A 21,188-nucleotide genomic window follows, 5' to 3' on the forward strand; every position below is an offset into this window, starting at 1 on the left:
ATTGTTATCGAATTAATTACATGGTGTGCCGATTAATTAATCGCAATTAATTACATATATAAATATTTGCTGAGAAAGCCCCTCAAATAACAGTAATTCAATATATAATGATGAAATAATTATAAATAGTTATATTTAAATAATTATAAATTAAATATCTATATTATAAAAAATAATAATACAGATAATTAAAATGCATTTAATTATTTTGGCATAAAAATGAAGCTTATTTCCATATTATTGAACATAAGTCTATCATTGGTCTTCAGTTCACAGCAAACCATTTTGCAACTGAATTCATCAATCAGTCTGAGATTTATTATAAGAGCTTGTTTAAGGACGCGTAAATGTACACCTGCATCAGACGGACGCTTTTGGAGCATCTCGGTTGTGTTGCGTCATAAATGTACTGTTTTTAGGTCGCTGTGTTAAGTATAGTATGAAACTTAGAAAAACATATCTTGAGATCCCTGCGTTCAGATTTGCGCTCCATCAAGCTGTATTTAAATGCAAGAACGTGTTCTCATCTTGTGCTGTCTGCTGTCGGTGAGTGTGGTTTGTTCTCTGTATAAGATGTGTGTTGCCTATACAGCTGGAGTTTCACTTACTGCCCCCTGGAGGGGACATGATTTATTGCGTTATTTTTTTAACACATTATTTTTTATTATAATCAATCGCACTGAATTAACACGTTAAATTGACTGCCCTAAAAATAAGGTAAGTGGCAAAATATTGGTATCGTTATAGGCCTATAGTTTTTAGTCAAAATCGGTATTGGCCAAAAAATTTCACATTGGTGCATCCCTAATAAAAATGTGTATTTAGAGGAAAATGTCAGCAAATTCTGCATTTTAATCTACATTTCAAAATAAACTCATGAGAGTGAATCACAATTGATTTTAATCTGTTGACAGTCCTATATGTAAATCCTACATATTTCAGCATACCTCGCAAGTCCCAGATCAACGACACACGTAATGCAAATTTTTCTCCCTCAGGTCACGATTGTTCCGTGCGTTTGTGGAACATGGAGAGCAAAACCTGCATTCAGGAGTTCACGGCTCACAGGAAGAAGTTCGACGAGTCCATTAACGACGTGGCGTTTCACCCCACCAAGTGCTACATCGGAAGCGCGGGGGCTGACGCCCTCGCCAAAGTTTTCGTATGACCTTTGACCTTGACCAAAACTGCTTCAATGGACTGCTTTAAAGCCCTCTTTCCCCCCTGTAAACCCCTGACTTTTTCCGACGCCTCATCCGGGCTGGCCTGGGTACATGCGGGCAAGAAAACTGATACCCCACCAGAGGGGAGTTTGTGCCCCACCAGAGGGGAGTTTCTGCCCCAGTCGGTCGGTGGGGTTTGGATGGCGGTTTCTGCCCCTTTTAGGGGTGATAAAGGGGATCATTCGGGTTCCTTAATCAAACAAGGCCCCAAAACATCTCGGAAACACCCCGTAAACACCCCTCCACCGAACATGGGCCACTCCTTTTCTCCTCACAGGAAGTTGGGCGCTTCCCACTCCTCTGTCATTTTCGTTAAGTTGTTTATTGTTTTGATTTTCTCCTGACATACGAGTGTGTATTTGAGGTGTGCAGTTACAGCCTCTCCGATTGTCTGTCTTAAGTTTTCTCCTTTTTAATGATGTGCCTTTTGCTTCAAACAGTCTTGCGAACAGTTCAACGCTTTATTCAAAGAGGGAACTAAAACGTAGAGTAGTATCTTTGATGTATAAAGTTACCAAATGCATCAAATTATTGTGAATTTTTCCGACAAATCTGTTCGGAACCTTTAGTGATTTTAATACCGAATGTAAAAGTTCAGTCAAGTTTCTCACACAGGGTTTATTTGACGTGACACTGGATCTCAATATCCTGTGTGTTTTCGTTTTAGTTTCGTTGTGTCCAACATTTCCGAAATACACTGCACCAAATTTTGTCGATTTTTGATGTTTAGATTTGATGTTTATTATGCTTTTCAAGTAACTGTATCTTGTTTTAAAATACTTTTACTGGAAAACAGGACAAAAAAAATGCAGTGTAGAATCTTTTCTGACAAACATCGTTACAAAGAAACCAGATTCAATTTTAAAAACGATTCATGTTAACGTTTATACCATTGCAGTGCACAACATGATCACGTTTCTAAATGCTTCATGTCCAAATAAAAATACGTTTTTAGTCCAGTATATTTAAAGTAATATTGAATCTCTTAAAAACTTGTCCAGGTCATATTTCACCCCAAATTCAAAAGAAAATACAAAGTTTTAATTATGCAAAAAGCAAAATGAAAGGCAGTACAATGAATACCACTATTATGGATAAATATTAAACAAATTAAATAAAAAATCTGCATTACAGTAATGAGAATGTGGGGGTAAAAATGTGCTTGAATTGTCATATAAATAATGTCATCATGCAACAAATCTTAAAGGTACAAAAATAGACTTCAGTTCTTTTAACAATAGTTAAAATAGCAGATAATAAATACATTATTTTACAGGGTTTGTGAGATTAAACCAACAGCGCCCCAAAACCGTTAAACGTCACGATGCAAGTTTCAGTTTATTGCTGACTTGAAGCGTTACATGAGATTAGTAATATGAAGCTTGTTTTTAGGTGCTTTAAGCTCAAAACGGCTATTTTTTTGATCCAATAAAAATGTACGTTTACACTGTCATCATGCCACAGTAAGAATGCCTCACCTGTTTTTCAACGTTTCAGTGTGTTTTGTTTGTTTGTTTGTTTTAATACAGATTTTGTAACCCATCTCTGTTGTGTAACGCCAACATTGTTCTTCTTAGAGACGAGATTATCTCCCATAAAATCTTTAATAGAGATCATTTTATTAGAGTTAAACCCATATTCGAATATTTGTTTTAAGACACAAAGTGATCTGATTACGCAGAAAACTCTTAACCCAAATGTGTTTTGCGTTTCGACAAGCTGTACTTGAGGTACAATGATTCAAAATTCTATATTTGTCTGATGTTTAACGAAATATTTATTTTTTCATCTTTTTTTATTTACCCGTAAAGCCAAACGGATTCCTAGAATTTAGCGTCAGAGCTGAGGAAAGGATGACCGGCACATTCAGTTACAATTATTTTTACATTAATATCGTTTGTGCGTACATCCGTTTCCTACTTTCCAGATCTGACCTTCTCTATCTTCATAAGTGGTGGTTTATGGATTAGATTTAGTTCATTTAAATATATATTTTATATGTAATTGTTGGAACAGATACTAGTCTTCTTTATTGTATGATTGGTGACCGAGGTTGCAGATAGATCGTAACCCAAGTTTCATGCAGGTCGAGGTTTATTTTTATGTTAAATTCTTCTTGTTTTATTTGAATTTGTGATTACTTGAACTATCTAGGCGTGCGTGTTTTTAACTGCTAGAATAAAGATTTTCTGCTCTTATTGGGAATTGTTTTGCCTTTAACTGATGACATAAGCACTACAAAACTATTGGGGTGTTTGTGTGATTCCTTCAGGTCTGTAAATCTCGACGGACGGAAATGACGGACGTTTGCTACTTTACCAAATGTTGTTAAAGGAGTAGTTCAACTAAAAATGAATCCTGTCGTCATTTACTTGCCCTCACATTGTTCCAAACGCGTATGACTTTTTTTCTCTAATGAAACGTAACATGAGGTTTTTGCATGTTCGCACTGCGAGTCGAATCGGCTACTTTTATTATATTTTATATTGTTTTTGTCCTTTTTGAAGCTTGGCATTTAAAATCATCATCAACTACTATTGAACGAACGAAGGAAAGTCAAAGGGGTTTAAAACGACACGAGGTCGAGTAAATGATGACCATTTTATTTTTGGCTGAACTGTGCCTTTAAATTTGAGGCACGTTTGATTTTAAACTCGTGGTTCGGGATGTTAATAGGGAACCGTGTGAATGGGCGCTTATCCGTGTTTTCGTACAAGCTAAATATATTTTCTGATTTCGTTCATTTTGGTGCATATTAATTTTAGATATATAAGAGAATCTCAATATGTATAGTTTTAAAGTATTGATCAGTCTATTTATGAACAGATTACAGTGTATATTAACCAATTTTTGTGATAGTTGTGCGGGAGTGTTGTTAGCGCCACCTGCTGGTCAGAGATGGGACCTGTATAACTGATGCAGCTACTGAAGATATTCAAGTGCTATTGAACACTGCATTATTAATATGATTGACGGACAGAGGTTTGATTCTTTGGTTACTGATAGATTGACGCGCTTCAATAAACTCACAAATATCGGATATAGATGACTCTTAAACGTCTGTTTGTCCCTTTTACGAAAGATATCAACATTGGTCTGCTGTCAAGGTGGGGAAAATACTGCTCATATGGGAATTTGCGTCATTCGTGGATCTTGACCTAGACGCATCTTGCATGCAGACACTCTAAATGTGATTGGACCGATTGGATTATGATGTCATAATGGAAATTTCGTGATCTGGATATAGTCCAGAGTCCGCCTGTATAGAACTGTCGCTGAACTTTTAACCTTTTGGTTGTACAGAGAGCGTCTGGAAAGATTGTGTTAATAAATGTTATATTACTCTTGTACATATTTTATTATGGATATTACAGTTTATTCTTTATTTCTTGTTGTATTCTTTTTCTTTTTTTTTTTGTTCTCAGATGGATCAATATAATACAATAATAAAAAGAATATGTTTTATTTCATGTGGTTTTGGTCTTAGTCATTTGATCTGTTTCCTTGTTTTTGTTTTTTCAGCAGGAAAATAACCAAAATGAATCTCTATAATAGTGTAGTGGATCTGTGTAACCACTAGATGGAGATACTGAAAAGCCCATGTGGGTCAATGCTGGTAAATGATGAACTAGATCTGTGCACAGCAGTCAGTGCTGTGTTAATCCAGAACTGTATTTCAAATGTATTCATCTAAAACACCTAAACTGAGACAGTCTTTGGCATGAACAGAGATTAGTGTATTTTGGTCTTTCTCCATTCAAGTAGATAGGAGCTGCACTGGCATAACGAATTAACCTCCTGAGAGCGTCCCAAAGATGACCGGCAGTGGACTGACTCACTAGAGAGACTTTGGTACTAGTCAGTGGATTTGACAAAGTTAGTGTGGTTTGTTGAACCAACTCAAAAGAAATCAAAAGTTAGTGGTACTGAGTAAACTACACCTCAAACAAAGCTGTATGTCCCACGCTGTTTTCAGAGTTATGTATTTAATGGCAGAAGTTGCTGTTTTTAATAGAGTTGCTGCATTGTTACACAGTTGTCTTTTTAAGAGATTTTTAACAGCAAACACAACATCTAAAGAAATCATATTTTACCTAAGTTGTGAGCTTGCAGTCTAAATTGAATGTGGTGACATGAAAAGCACTCTTACAAAAAATCTAAACTAGCCGCAAATTTGCCGCTCGTTATTTTCACATGCAAATGAGCTTTTGATTCGCCGCAAACGTTTGCCAGACGTTTGCAGCTCTTCGCCGGTAGTGGTGAAGCCTTTGGCAACAATGGACAATTTAAGTTTGCCACAAAGCTCATTTGCAAGTGAAAATTATCAGCGGCAAATTTGCCATGAACTCTCCATTTTCATAAGGGCGCGTACTGTGAAATAACGCCAAAACATCGCTCAACCAGTCACTCAGTCACTGTCTGTAAATTCCTTCAGAAAACGAGGTGCACTTGTGAGTTTTTCGTATTTTCAGACGAAAAGAAAAGTACATTTTCATTATGAAAACTGGTACAGATCATGGGCAATGTTGCGTTGTCACCACAATCATTTAAAAATAATTCCAGTTTTCTGTTTCTCATATCCCAGGTTTGTTGAAACACCAGGGAGCCCCCAAGTTAAGTTTTTTTTTTTTTTTTTTTTTTTTTGGCCTTTGAGGGGTCCCTTAACTTTTACAGGGAGTCCGGGACCTCCCCTAGGCCCCCCTCAATTCCCAGCCTCAAACACATGACTAGTGTAGTCCAATTTACAAACAAATGTCTCTTAAATATCCACTACTTTTTAACCTTCTGAGACCCGAGCGTGTCTGCTGTGTGCATTTTCCATTGCCCTTTTTCATTAGTAACTAGTAGCCCCAAAGAAACATGCTAAATAGACCAAACAGTTTTCCTAAAAATGTATGTCCTCATATGTGGTCAGCGGGACTATGTTGTGAAATTTTTATTAATATCAAGCTATAGAAAGTCAGATATTTTTCATCAAATAGTTTATGATGTTTCCAGAAGTGTTGATTATTCATGTTTTTGAGACGTTACAGACATAACATCAGAAATTAGCATAATTAATTCAGATTCAAAGTAATGTCCAGCATCATCCAATCACTGCCAACCATGTTAAAATAAAATTACACATTATAAATTCTGAATCTATGTACTGATTATCATTGTCTCATGTCTGTCAAACATGTTGAGTGATCCAAACATCATCTGCAGCCTGAAACTGAACTTTTGATCAGATTTTAGGAGTGAATGCACTTAACTGCATAGAGAGTTATAGGATGCTCCCTTGCTCCCTATTTAGTGAATGACTTAACCTCCAGTGTGCTGTCTGTCTGCACTGGTCTCAGAACAGTTAGAAATGCACCTTATTTTCATCCTAACTCCATATAAAGCCTCTGATAATGCACAGTAAATAAAGGATATTTTAAGGGAAATGAGCCTGTAGTCCATGTACGTGGTCATTGTGTTTAACAGTGGCCGTTTCGTGATAAATCTGTGAAATTTTATAAATGGCATATCGGATGAAACTAGAGACTCTAATCTTTCTACTCAAACAGGTTTCAATGTAAAAACTTAATTAGGTTTCTGACCAGATGTAGTTTTGTTGGCGTTTCAACCAAACACAAACTCCTCTGCGATTGCCGCCATGTTGTTTTGTCACATGACTTCGTGCATGGAAAGTTTAACCCTTTACTGACAGCACAGAGTCTCCTGAACTGAGATCAGTCGGTTTAAAGGAAATTAAATTATGCATAGCCTATAGCGAAGCCAAAACTTAATGTCCACGCATGTGGACGCCGGGTCTCAAGAGGATAAATAGCTGTAGCCCAGATATTTTCAAAGGGGGTCTGGACTTCCACCCATTGACTTTGACTTTGATAATGACACGACTCTTCCTTTCACCATAAACTCATTGATTTCCCTTTCAAAATGAAAGTTTGCTGCCATTTGTTTACCATACATTCAATACATACATTTGGTTGCAGACTAATAGTACAGCGAAATCAAACTATTTTGTTGGACCACCGTTGGAAAGTGTATTTTTATTATAATATACATGAAATATCTCCAGACCTGAAATCAGAAGTCCATAGACCTTAGCCTCGTTGTCATTCTCATTAAAAATCAAAGATGGCACTGGCATGAATAAGGTCTAGAGTAGGCACAGTGTATGTAGGGAGGTGTGACATTCGTTTATTCATTGTGTAATGAATAAACAACAAAAAAGTGCAACAAAAGTCTTTTTAAATAGTTAATTAGTTCATACTTCTAACATACTGTTGCAAACTACATGTTGATTTTTCCACTGACAGTCCTCCACTTGGACTCTATTGAGTATGTGTGTGTATATATATATATATATATAAAATATATATATATAAAAAAAAAATATATATATATATATATATATACTACTTTGGACTCATTTTATATTTAGCCGACGTAACCTAATTTAAGTCTCCGAGCCCTCTTTATTTGTTTCTTGCGTAGTGTAGATTGGATAGAAATGCTGTGCTTATATTGCGATGAGTATTGTGGCCGTTTCCTCCGTGTGACGGATCCGATACAATTCCACTAAAAATGGACTCAAACTAAGAGATTCAGAAGCTGTAGCAGACCCACTTTATATTAGGTGTCTTTAACTACTATATATTTAACCATTTGATACAGTGTACTTATTATGTACATACATGTTGCATTTAATTACATTTGTAGTTACACTGTTAACTTTACCCCTAACCCATCCCTTACCCTTACTCCTAAACCTACCCATACCTCAACCTCAGTAGCAGAAAATGTTTTGCAGAACAACATGTAGTTACACAGTAAATACAGAGTCTTGTATTTAATGTTAGTACATAGTAGTTAAAGACACCTAATATAAAGTGTGACTGCTTTATCAAACTGACTGAAGGACACATTGATAAATGATTATATTTGTGCAGGGAATATTTAATAGTTTATCATGAATGAAAAGAGAAAGATTTCCTGTTTTCATCATTACTGGTTCTGTATGTTTCCATTAAAGGAATATAAAACGGCGTAAAATATTTCCTGAGTGTTGTTATTATCAGGTGAAATATTCTGTGTGTGTCTCTCCACCCTAAAGTATTAAATGAATGAGTCAAGGTGACTGAAAGGTCGTCATTCTGCAATTTGATGTAATGGAGAGCAGTGACTGTGGCGAATGCATCCTGTTCCTGACGCCAAAAATACAATATCGTCATACATAATAAATCACTTCATCATGGAATGAAAATGGCTCTTGGAATGTTTTCTAAATATCTTATTACTATATTAAACCCCATAACATATTTTTCCATGCTCATTCTTAATTGATTTGTGTTTTCTTGTGCGTTAGTGCTTTATTTAAGGTTTGCAAAGTCACGTATTTCTGTTTGTGAGCGTACTCTGTTTTTTCGTGGCTGTTTTTCACTCCAGTGTCGTCCGTGACTGATACTGGGAAACTGAGAGACTGGTTATTTCTTTGCTTGATTTAACCTGTTATTTACGGGAATATATGCAAACACAAAAAGATGCTGCCCTTAATAATACTCAATACCTTCTTTAATTTTCTGCAAGTTATCAGCAATTTTTCAGGACTGCTGAATCTCTTATGATCTCGTTTCTGCATTACTAGACAGCTATTAAGTCAACTGCATATCAACACAAAAGTGTCCTTATTAATATTGATGTACACCGTTTGTTTAAAAAGCATACAATAGTTCACATTTACATCCATCATTTACAAAAATGGCTTTTTAAGCTGCTAATCATTGCATGACATTTTGTAAAGAAAAAACTGGAACATCCGTATGTCACTCATAATCTACAGTCTGATGCATTCGGACTCGTCAATGAAAAACACCTCTTTGTTGACAGGGGGCGGAGTTTCATGATGACTGCCCACCCCTGAATCTGGGTTAGGGGCGGGGTTTGGCGGCTCCTGTCCCGGCTGGTACTTTTTCTTATTCTTTTGTAACCGGAGCCCGTGGTTTTCCTCGCCGTCCGCTCTGAGGCGTTTCCATGGGGCACCAGCCGACGCTGCGTCTCCCTTCCCCTTGATCTTTTTGAAGCGTTTCAGTTTGACGGTGTCTTTGCCGTCACTGCCGCAGGGCAACAGGATGCTCACATCTTTGCGGAACTTGGAGCTGAGGCCAAAATAAATGAGCGGGTTGTAGAAGCTCGCGGATTTGGCGAAGAGTCGCGTGAAGATGCTGGTGAGATTCGGCACGTGGAAACCCCACGCGGACCACATGGACACCACAGCATACGGTGACCAGGCGAGAATGAAAGCCGTGCAGATCACAATAGAAACCTGAGACATAAATAGAACCAAAGCACAAGTTAAAGATTTTTTCAGTTTTTGTTTTGTATGTTTGCATAAGAGAGAAATCTATCTAAAATATATAATTCTGGCACAAACATTTTTGAAAGGTTTTTTTATTTTTATTTTTGTAAGTACACTACCAGTCAAATGTTTGGATTAAAAGTTTCTTTATGAAAAATGTCGAATTTCCTCATTAAGTGTTTAAAGCTGGAATCTACAGATGCAAGTTCAAATCTGAATTTTTTTTAATATTTTTTTTTTTACTTCCATTTATGTTATTTCATAGTTTTGTTGACTTTTTCCAAAAATGTGATAAAAATAAATAATAAACAATGAGTAGGTGTGTCCAAACGTTTGACTAGTAGTGTATCTAACATGCATAATAAACACAAAGGTAAAAATATCAAACGGTCGAGTCAAACTCACAATTGTGACTTCCCTCTCAATTTTTCTCTGTCTGTCTGTGAGGTTGCCCTCTGCAGACATGGCATTACTTCGTTTCACCGTGTTTATAATCGATATATATGAGAACAACATGATCATCACTGGTATGAAGAAGCAGAAGATCAGGATGGAGATGATGTAGGACTTGTGGATGGTGGAATAATTGGCTTTCACCCAGTCAATCTCACAGGTGCCGTATCCTCGGTCTGTCAAAGAAAGTGAGAAAACTGAATTATCTTTATGATGAGGTCCAGAAAATATAATTGAGAGATGGACTTTATGCGTTTATGATGGAAATAAGGGATCTAATAACCAGATGCCCTACAAATGACCGGGGGAATCCCCAAAAAAACCTGTCTAGAACATGTCCAGGTCATATTTCACCCCAAAATCAAAAGAAAAAATATGAAATGATAGTTTGCTTAGTTGGGGGTGAAATATGGATAATTATCATGAAAATTATGTCATAATGCAACATATCTTAATGGTCCTAAAATACGCCTCATTTTCTAAAATATAAAAAAAAAATATTTCTTTTTCATTAAGAGTAAAATGTGACCTGAACATGTTTTCGTGCGATTCCCCCGGCTACATGTGACACGAATGATGTCATAATGACCTGTGTAACTGCCCCAGCCGAGGATGGGTGCGCTGGACCAGAATATCGCTCCGATCCAGATGAAAATAACACATATCATCACCGTGGTGTTGCTAATACAGTGTGCTGGAAACATATATAACAGAGCCTCATATCAGTACAGAGATTCACTGAAGATACTGCGTCATTTCCTGTAAAATGTGAAATTATTAATCTGTAATTGAAGTGTCGTTGCCTTTATTTGGGTGACATCCTTTGATGTATCTGGTGATGCTGATGACAGTCAGTGTGTTGATGCTGCCGAGACCAAAAACCAGCGTAAAGAAACCATCAATCTGAGAGAAAAAAACCCATTTGGTCATATAAAACAGAACAGCTTCTAAAAACTAATTAATTTGGAAGAACTGTAAAAAAAAAAAATAAAAAAAAAAGATTGTAGAATAAGGATTGTACTTGTACTCTTTAATCTACAACACTATTTATTCCTATTTGTTTATTCCTAAAATCAGAATCAGTGTTGTAGATTAAATGACATTAATAAATTAAATGAACTACATTCAGGATATTAAATGACTTTGGTAGAGGCACATTAAAGAAACAAATCAATATTTAAGTCTTTTTTTTTCACTATATATCCCAACATACTTTCACATCCTGAAAGTGAAAGTGGAGATTTATAGTAAAAAAGGACTTATATATTGATCTGTTTTTCACCCACACCTAACATATCACTTCTGAAGACATGGATTAAACCACTAGAGTCTTATGGATTACTTTTGTGCTGCCTTTATGTGCTTTTTGGAGCTTCAAAGTTCTGGTCACCATTTACTTGCATTGTATGAGCCAACAGGGCTGAAATATTCTTCTAAAAATCTTCATTTGTGTTCTGCAGAAGAAAGAAAGTCATACACATCTGGGATGGCATGAGGGTGAGTAAATGATGAGAGAATTTTCATTTTTGGGTAAACTGTCCCTTTAAGTTAATTTTAAAACAGACACATTGTAAGTTCATAAATCATAAGGAATTTAACAATTCTGGTTCCGATACAACATAACAATCACACGAGAAATCAACATTTTGCTTCCGAAAGTTCATGTACCCTGAAATCGACTAACGGTCACTTTTTCTGATAGCGTTTTGGTAAATTTTGAGACTGGTTCTAGTCTCATGGAAACAATCACGCTCACATAATCATGATGAGCTCAATTCGTAGGTTCCATTTTCGCTCTAAATTAACATTTTTACTCCATTGACACTTAGGTTTAGGGTTGGGTTTTGGGTAAGGGGGTAGAGTAAATACAACAACACTTCCAGCTTTGGCCACTGGAGGCAGTGATTCAAATCTCAGTAAGCACATAGCGATTTCAGCTGATGACTACATGAGGAAGTATGCGACTGAAATGTGGATGACAGCAGTAAAATAGTCTAAAATTACACAACACCCTCACATGCATCACTGCCTTTTATTTTCGTTTGTGCTTCAACAGACACTCTGGCAATTATGAAATTAGTTAATGGTTTTTAATAGCCTCTCCTTTAAGTCAGAGATGTAATAGGAGAAATAATAGTTTTCTTAATGTTACTTCAATTGTACAAAGAGGTTTCCACACCTTCATTCCCGCATGTGTGGAGCTCCAAATGGGTTTAAGCTCATGTTAAGCACGGCTGCTAACGAGCGTGTTTTCACAGGATGGACTCGAAGGCAGTGTTCGGAAAAAAACGACTGAAAAAGGCACAGGAGGTTTCAGGGTCACAGGCTTTCATGTCCATTATCATCTTTAAATAGAGAACATCTTTTGAGTTGAACACATCAGATTTCTATAGGCTTTATTTATTTATATATATAGAGAGAGAGAGAGAGAGAGAGAGAGAGAGATGGTTTATTTATATACCAGGGCTCCATGTCCCAAGTGTTGTCACATCATTTTGGGTCATAAATCCATATTTCTCTAGCAGTGGTTTTGTATATTGGTTTCAAACGCCTAGTTGGAAAAAAAAAAATATTTGTTTTTTTTTATCCTCAGAATCACAATTCCAATATTGTATTTTGGGTAAACACGTGAACATAATAAATCCACACTGGAATACATTCATGAATGTATATATATATAATATATAACTTCTATATAATGAAGGTAGATTTAGACTGAAAGATTTAGTTTTTAAGGACAAGAGTATTTTTTCATAAATGTCAGGTTGGGGCAAGTTGTCACATGTGTTTTACATGTTGCCATTTTACACCATTCAATAATTACTGTTGGTCAAAATAATAGTTTGGCATTTTTTTTATGTTACCTTTTCCATCTTGTCTGCTGTTTCAATAATTGTTGTGCGTTTCATTATTTTTTTACTTTTACATTTTTTGCTGAGAAGCCATTAAATAGCCCAAAATTCTTTTTGAATGGAAGAATGCTTATTTTACTTTGAAAAAGTGCTTGAAACATTTGAAGCTGTTTTCCACCATCGGGCCAAGCGGTTCTGATGATGTTGAGTAACTTGAGCATGATTCGGTACGGTATGATTACAAACCGTTCCCGGCCCGGATTTCTCAGCATGGCTACTTTACCGGAATCAGGACAGACAACCGTTCTCAGTCAGTCCATTCTTATCCTGATTTGCTGTGGAAAAAGAACCGTTAACTGTTCAGCCCGATGGTGGAAAAGCGCCTATGTATTCTTCTCAAGTCAGTGTCAATCAACAGCAGGTTCACATCATGACCCCATATAGTGAGCTATATATACGGGACAAATATATAGGTATACATGAGCTATATAGGTCAAATGTGTTACATGAACTGGCCAATAAAAGTGGACCTGTTCAATAGCTTTTTGTAGTGAAGACTTTAGTGTCTGTATAGAAATGTACTTTCAAAATAAACATATCTGGAATTATTCACTAGAGTAAATATTGCTAGATATGAAATACTGTACCTGGCACGTCCACACTGATGTGATGAGGTATCCGTTATCCTTGAACACATTGAAGATCTCGAAGATTCCTCTGGAATATCCGAATACAGAGATGCTGGCGTCAGATACGGCGAGATTCAGCGTCAGATAATCAGTGGGCTGGAGAGAAGACCTCTGTTTAAACAGGACGAAGATCACGATGCTGTTGCCAAACCACGACAACCAACCTGTAAAATCACACACAGACAACAGTTACTTTATATACTGTTGTCCAGAAAATGCTATAGAATGGTCTACTTTTATAAATTCATATAGCTATTTACTCTCTAACCAATTTATTATCTGCATTAAGCATACACTCCATAAAGTAGCTCTTTGGCAGAACTTGATTCAGTTAACAGTGGATCCACATGTTTAAATTGATCTTTCTTAACTTAAAATTACTATGTAATTTAAACACAAATACACTGAGTAGAAATAACCTAGTTGAATTGGGTAAATCCAACAAATAAATCTCTTTTATTTCTTTATGTACAAACTAGTGAAAGTGAATGTTGGCATGCTAAATACACTTAGGTTGAAGTCATTAAAACTAATTTTTTAACCACTCCACAGATTTCATATTAGCAAACTATAGATTTGGCGAGTCAATTAGGGCATCTGCTTTGTGCATGACACGAGTAATTTTTCCAACAATTGTTTACAGACCGATTGTTTCACTTTTAATTGACTATATCACAATTCCAGTGTGTCAGAAGTTTACATACACTAAGTTAACTGTGCCTTTAAGCAGCTTAAAATTCCAGAAAATGATGTCAAGTCTTTAGACAATTAGCCAATTAGCTTCTGATAGGAGGTGTACTGAATTGGAGGTGTACCTGTGGATGTATTTTAAGGCCTACTTTCAAACTCAGTGCCTCTTTGCTTGACATCATGGGAAAATCAAAAGAAATCAGCCAAGACCTCAGAAAACAAATTGTGGACCTCCACGAATCTGGTTCATCCTTGGGAGCAATTTCCAAACTGCCTGAATGTACCACGTTCATCTGTACAAACAATAGTACGCAAGTATAAACACCATGGGACCACACAGCCATCATACCGCTCAGGAAGGAGACACATTCTGTCTCCTAGAGATGAATGTAGTTTGGTGTGAAAAGTGCAAATCAATCCCAGAACAACAGCAAAGGACCTTGTGAAGATGCTGGAGGAAACAGGTAAACAAGTATCTATATCCACAGTAAAACGAGTCCTATATCGACATAACCTGAAAGGCTGCTCAGCAAGGAAGAAGCCACTGCTCCAAAACCACCATAAAAAAGCCAGACTACAGTTTGCAAGTGCACATGGGGACAAAGATCTTACTTTTTGTAGAAATGTCCTCTGGTCTGATGAAACAAAATTTGAATTCTAGCCATAATGACCATCATTATGTTTGGAGGAAAAAGGGTGAGGCTTGCAAACCGAAGAACACCATCCCAACCGTGAAGCATGGGGGTGGCAGCATCATGTTGTGGGGGTGCTTTGCTGCAGGAGGGACTGGTGCACTTCACAAAATAGATGGCATCATGAGGAAGGAAAATTATGTGGATATATTGAAGCAACATCTCAAGACATCAGACAGGAAGTTAAAGCTCGGTCGCAAATGGGTCGTCCAAATGGACAATGACCCCAAGCATACCTCCAAAGTTGTGTCATAATGGCTTAAGGACAAAGTCAAGGTATTGGAGTGGCCATCACAAAGCCCTGACCTCAATCCAATAGAAAATTTGTGGGCAGAACTGAAAAAGCATGTGCGAGCAAGGAGACCTAAAAACCTGACTCAGTTACACCAGTTCTGTCTGGAGGAATGGGACAAAATTCCAGCAACTTATTGTGAGAAGCTTGTGGAAGGATACCCAAAACATTTGACCCAAGTTAAACAATTTAAAGGCAATGATACCAAATACTAACAAAGTGTATGTAAACTTCTGACCCACTGGGAATGTGATGAAAGAAATAAAAGCTGAAATAAATCATTCTCTCTACTATTATTCTGACATTTCACATTCTTAAAATAAAGTAGTGATCCTAACTGACCTAAGACAGGGAATGTTTTCTATGATTAAATGTCAGGAATTGTGAAAAACTGAGTTTAAATGTATTTGGCTAATGTGTATGTAAACTTCTGACTTCAACTGTACATGCTGGTTTGAAGCACTACAGAGTTAGTAACTATGTTATGGTTAGCACAGCATTTTCTCAATGAAGCGATTAATTAATTTCATGTGCGACATCTACCTATCTTCATCATTAGCTCAAGCTCCACCCAAAACTCAAACATATCAGAAAGTCTTCTAAATCAAAACATAACAAAGTATCCCCCTTAGTATTCATCTTACACAAAAACACACAAAATAACACTTAATTTTAACATTTATTCTCCCTATCAACTCCCATGCTGGGAAATGGAAATCATTTAATCTTGTACTACACATAGATAATTAATATTGGCATTCTAAAATTCATCAAAGCTACATTAACACCACAAAAAGTATCCATGTAGTCCCAACTCAAATGGTAAGGGTAGAACGCAATGAAATCAAGTCGTGACAAAACGCTCTGGAATTGTGTTGCTTTAGTTCATTTTAATTAAGTAAATTGAACAAGCAGCAAAAATCTTTTTCTTTTTTTTTTTTTTCTTTTTCTTTTTTTTTTTTTTGATTGTACAAACACTTGTGGTTGGCAAACAAGTTAAATAACTAACAAAAAGTAGTTTGATGTTGTTTTTGTACATGGTATTCTTTGAAACAGTACCATGGTAGATGAATACGGTAACCATTTAGTAAAAAGAAATACATCAAAAAGCCATTGTACACAAGGGCGTAGATTTGGCTTGAACATTGGGGGGGTGGGGTACAATCAACCCCCCTGATTGTAGGTATAATGGTTACTGTCCCATGATATAGCCAAAGTACTTTACTGTAGATAAAATCAATTTACATGTGATGGAGAGAAAGAGAGAAAGAAAGAAAGACAAAAAGACAGACAGACAGACAGACAGAAAGAGAGAAAGAAAGACAGACAGACAGAAAGAAAGAGAGACAGAAAGAGAGAAAGAAGGACAAAAAGACAGACAGACAGACAGAAAGAAAGAGAGAAAGAAAGAGAGACAGAAAGAAAGACAGACAGAAAGACAGACAGAAAGAAAGAAAGACAGACAGAAAGAAAGAGAGACAGAAAGAAAGACAGACAGACATAAAGAGAGAAAGACAGACAGACAGATAGAAAGAGAGAAAGACAGACAGACAGAAAGAAAGACAGACAGACAGAAAGAGAGACAGACAGACAGACAGATAGAAAGACAGACAGACAGACAGAAAGAGAGAAAGACAGAAAGACAGACATACAGATAGAAAGAGAGAAAGACAGACAGAAAGAAAGAGAGACAGAAAGAAAGACAGACATACAGATAGAAAGAAAGACAGACAGACAGATAGAAAGAAAGACAGACAGACAGACAGACAGATAGAAAGAGAGAAAGAAATACAGACAGAAAGAAAGAGAAAGACAGACATACAGATAGAAAGACAGACAGACAGATAGAAAGAGAGAAAGACAGACAGACAGATAGAAAGAGAGAAATACAGACAGAAAGAAAGAAAGACAGACAGACAGAAAGAGAGACAGACAGACAGATAGATAGAAAGACAGACAGACAGACAGAAAGAGAGAAAGACAGACATACAGATAGAAAGAGAGAAAGACAGACAGAAAGAAAGAGAGACAGAAAGAAAGACAGACATACAGATAGAAAGAAAGACAGACAGACAGATAGAAAGAGAGAAAGACAGACAGACAGATAGAGAGAAAGACAGACAGACAGACAGATAGAAAGAGAGAGAAATACAGACAGAAAGAAAGAGAAAGAAAGACAGACATACAGATAGAAAGAAAGACAGACAGACAGATAGAAAGAGAGAAAGACAGACAGACAGATAGAAAGAGAGACAGACAAACAGACAGATAGAAAGAGAGAAAGACAGACAGACAGAAAGAAAGAGAGAAAGAAAGACAGACAGACAGATAGAAAGAGAGAAAGAAAGACAGACAGACAGATAGAGAGAAAGAAAGAAAGACAGATAGAAAGAGAGAAAGACAGACAGACAGAAAGAGAGACAGAAAGACAGACAGACAGAAAGAGAGACAGACAGACAGATAGATAGAAAGACAGACAGACAGACAGAAAGAAAGAAAGAAAGGCAGACAGACAGACAGAAAGAAAGACAGACATACAGATAGAAAGAGAGAAAGAAAGACAGACAGACAGAAAGAGAGACAGAAAGACAAATAGATAGAAAGACAGACAGAAAGAAAGACAGACAGACAGAAAGAAAGACAGACAGACAGAAAGAGAGACAGAAAGACAGACAGACAGATAGAAAGAGAGAAAGAAAGACAGACAGACAGATAGAAAGAAATACAGACAGAAAGAAAGACAGACAGAAAGAAAGAGAGACAGAAAGAAAGACAGACATACAGATAGAAAGAGAGAAAGACAGACAGACAGATAGAAAGAGAGAAAGACAGACAGACAGAAAGAAAGAGAGACAGAGAGAAAGACAGACAGACAGATAGAAAGACAGACAGACAGATAGAAAGAGAGAAAGAAATACAGACAGAAAGAAAGAGAGAAAGACAGACAGACAGACAGAAAGAGAGAAAGAAAGACAGACAGACAGATAAAGAGACAGACAGACAGATAGATAGATAGAAAGACAGACAGACAGACAGAAAGACAGAAAGAAAGACAGACAGACAGACAGATAGAAAGAGAGAAAGAAAGACAGACAGACAGAAAGAAAGAGAGAAAGACAGACAGACAGAAAGAAAGAGAGACAGAAAGAAAGACAGACAGACAGAAAGAGAGACAGAAAGACAGACAGACAGACAGAAAGAGAGACAGAAAGACAGACAGACAGATAGAAAGAGAGAGAGAAAGACAGACAGACAGAAAGAAAGAGAGAAAGAAAGACAGACAGACAGAAAGAAAGAGAGACAGAAAGACAGACAGACAGATAGAAAGAGAGAAAGACAGACAGACAGACAGACAGATAGAAAGAGAGAAAGAAATACAGACAGAAAGAAAGACAGACAGACAGATAGAAAGAGAGAAAGACAGACAGACAGATAGAAAGACAGACAGACAGACAGACAGAAAGAAAGAGAGAAAGACAGACAGACAGATAGAAAGAGAGACAGAAAGAGAGACAGACAGACAGACAGATAGATAGAAAGACAGACAGAAAGAAAAATAGAAAGACAGACAGACAGAAAGACAGACAGACAGATAGAAAGAGAGAAAGAAAGACAGACAGAAAGAAAGAGAGACAGAAAAAAGACAGACAGACAGATAGAAAGAGAGAAAGAAAGACAGACAGAAAGAAAGAAAGACAGACAGACAGAGAGACAGACAGAAAGAAAGAGAGAGAGAAAAACAGACAGACAGACAGACAGATAGAAAGAGAGAAAGACAGAAAGAAAGAAAGACAGATAGACAGAAAGAGAGAGAGAAAGAAAGACAGACAGACAGAAAGAAAGAAAGAAAGAAAGAAAGACAGACAGACAGACAGACAGACAGACAGACAGATTGTGCAGTAATTACCGAGCAGCAGCAGGTAAATCCCGATGATGGTGTCTCCCTGATCGGACAGAGGCGGGTCCCTCATCACACTTAAGTTATTGTTCCTCCAGGGGATGTTCACCACCTGAAACGTGTTCTTCAGAGACATACTGTGACTCAACGATCAGTTAATGACACATGAAGGAAACAGTCTTCTCCTGCAGCTCCGTTAAAGCTGTTCTGCTCGAATCTCCCGCTGAGAGACCGTCCGGCTCCACCGAATAAATCCGTTTAAAAATAAACACCCCACCGGCGAGATGTGACGTTACAGTAAATCCACGTCCTGTCAGAGGCGCGACACAAAGAATCAAGTAGACAGATATCTCCTTAAACAGGGCAAAATGGAATAGTTGATGCAAACATGTATTTTCTGTCATTATTTACTCACCATCGTGTCGTTCAAAACACGTTTGATTTTCTGTCTTCTGTAGAACAACATATTTCTCTACAACGTACAATGAAAGTGGATGGGGACTACAGCTGTCAAATGCTAAAAAAAAGCACCAAATAAAGAATCATAAAAGTGGTCCCAGTCCTACGCTGGAGATGATGGTGGCTAAAACTTTCCAAAAGTTCAAAAAAGAACCATAACAATAACAAAAAACATTTAAAACACTTTTAGCCAGGTTTGATGTCAGTGATAGCGAACACATTGGTTCTCATTGGTGTGCTGTCTATCTGCACTGGTCTCAGAACAGTTTGAAATGCACCTTATTTTCATCCTAACTCCATATAAAGCCTCTGAAAGACACATTATTCAGCTTTTGGATGAACCCACTGATTTTCAATGTGAAATACCCAGTGAATAAAGGAAAAGATGCACTTAATTACACATGTGTACATTGTGTTTAACAGTGTGGCGTAAGTGGCATATCAGATGAAACTAGAGACTCTAATCTTTCTGACTCAAACAGGTTTCAATGTAAAAACTTAATTAGGTTTCTGACCAGATGTAGTTTTGTTGGCTTTTCTCCCAAAGACAAACTCTGCTGTGATTGGCACCATGTTGTTTTGTCACATGACTCTGCATGTCGAAAGTTTAACCCTTTACTGACAGCACAGAGTCTCCTGAACTGAGATCAGTCGGTTTAAAGGAATTTAAATTTAGCGTTGCTTATAGCGCAACCTAAATACAACGTCAACGCATGTGTACTCAGGGTCGCAGGAGGTTAAATCCGGCCATGTTCTCAGGTGGCTCGTGATTGAGATTGTAGAGCTATATGGCAGAGGAGAAGAATATCAGGGTATAACAACTTACATTTTGGTCTGCTTGTCACAAAAAGCTATCAAATGACTTCAGAAGACTTGGAATATAGCACTCACTTCACAGCCCCAGTCACCTTTCACTTTAATTGTATTGAAATGAAGATTCTCCTTTTGAATGAAACAAGGTCACATTAAGTTATGTTTATGATTTTTGGTTATGTGCATAATTTTTGGGTCACTTAAAGTGAACATAAGATAAAGTATTATTGACGCTGTCCATGGTGCTGAACCGGAGGTCAGGGCCTAGTGGTGATCAAGCACAAATATTACATATCTTTAAATTTAACCAAAGATGCATTAGATGCATCATTGACTTTTCAACTGGAAGTATTAGTGGAAATCATCCTGAAATTAAAAAAACTGTTAGACATGTACGCTGGTAATTTCAAAAGTATTTCTGACTGGTGTTGAGTTGACGAGTCATTCACAGACCTGTGTGTTCAGAGGTGAAAATGAACAGGACTTTAACTACAGCTGGCATGATGGAGGGCTTGTGAGGGTCGTCGAGCAGTTAGAGTCTCGGTCAGTAGTGGACTTTTCTCGACTAATAGGATCTGTTAGTAAATGAGTGCATGTAAAGAGCAGAAGGCTATGGGATTATCTCTGCTAGACACATTCAAACAGGCTCACAGAGTTCTAACCTACCAGACAAATACTAGCAATACCTTTTTACATTTTCCACAAAGCATTGCTATATTTGTAGCTGCTTAGGTTTTCTGAGTGATTCTGGTGGTTACTCACTGGTAAGAGTCCAAGATA

At 37.1% G+C, this 21,188-nt stretch overlaps 2 protein-coding genes across 3 annotated transcripts in view; one reads left to right on the forward strand and one right to left on the reverse strand.

Annotated features, from left to right (window-relative positions):
- LOC127426476 (striatin-like) overlaps nt 1-4,693 on the forward strand; it is a 62,405-nt gene extending 57,712 nt beyond the window's left edge. For both annotated transcript variants that reach the window (XM_051673328.1, XM_051673329.1), the window contains one exon: nt 999-4,693. In XM_051673328.1, coding sequence (XP_051529288.1) covers nt 999-1,168 — 170 coding nt within the window. In that variant the 3' untranslated portion in view covers nt 1,169-4,693. The remainder of the gene's footprint in view (nt 1-998) is intronic.
- A 518-nt stretch (nt 4,694-5,211) lies between these two features.
- On the reverse strand, nt 5,212-19,758 carry LOC127426498 (opsin-5-like). The gene is made up of 7 exons (XM_051673357.1): nt 19,552-19,758; nt 19,146-19,446; nt 13,523-13,728; nt 10,827-10,926; nt 10,613-10,717; nt 9,976-10,199; nt 5,212-9,537 (listed from the first exon to the last, which is right to left on the reverse strand). The coding sequence occupies exons 2-7, from the start codon at nt 19,270-19,272 to the stop codon at nt 9,049-9,051; spliced, it is 1,251 nt and encodes a 416-aa protein (XP_051529317.1). The 5' UTR covers nt 19,273-19,446; nt 19,552-19,758; the 3' UTR covers nt 5,212-9,048.
- Between the last annotated feature and the right edge of the window lie 1,430 nt (nt 19,759-21,188).

Source organism: Myxocyprinus asiaticus, chromosome 35 (assembly GCF_019703515.2).
Source record: "Myxocyprinus asiaticus isolate MX2 ecotype Aquarium Trade chromosome 35, UBuf_Myxa_2, whole genome shotgun sequence".
NCBI classification, from domain to species: domain Eukaryota; kingdom Metazoa; phylum Chordata; class Actinopteri; order Cypriniformes; family Catostomidae; genus Myxocyprinus; species Myxocyprinus asiaticus.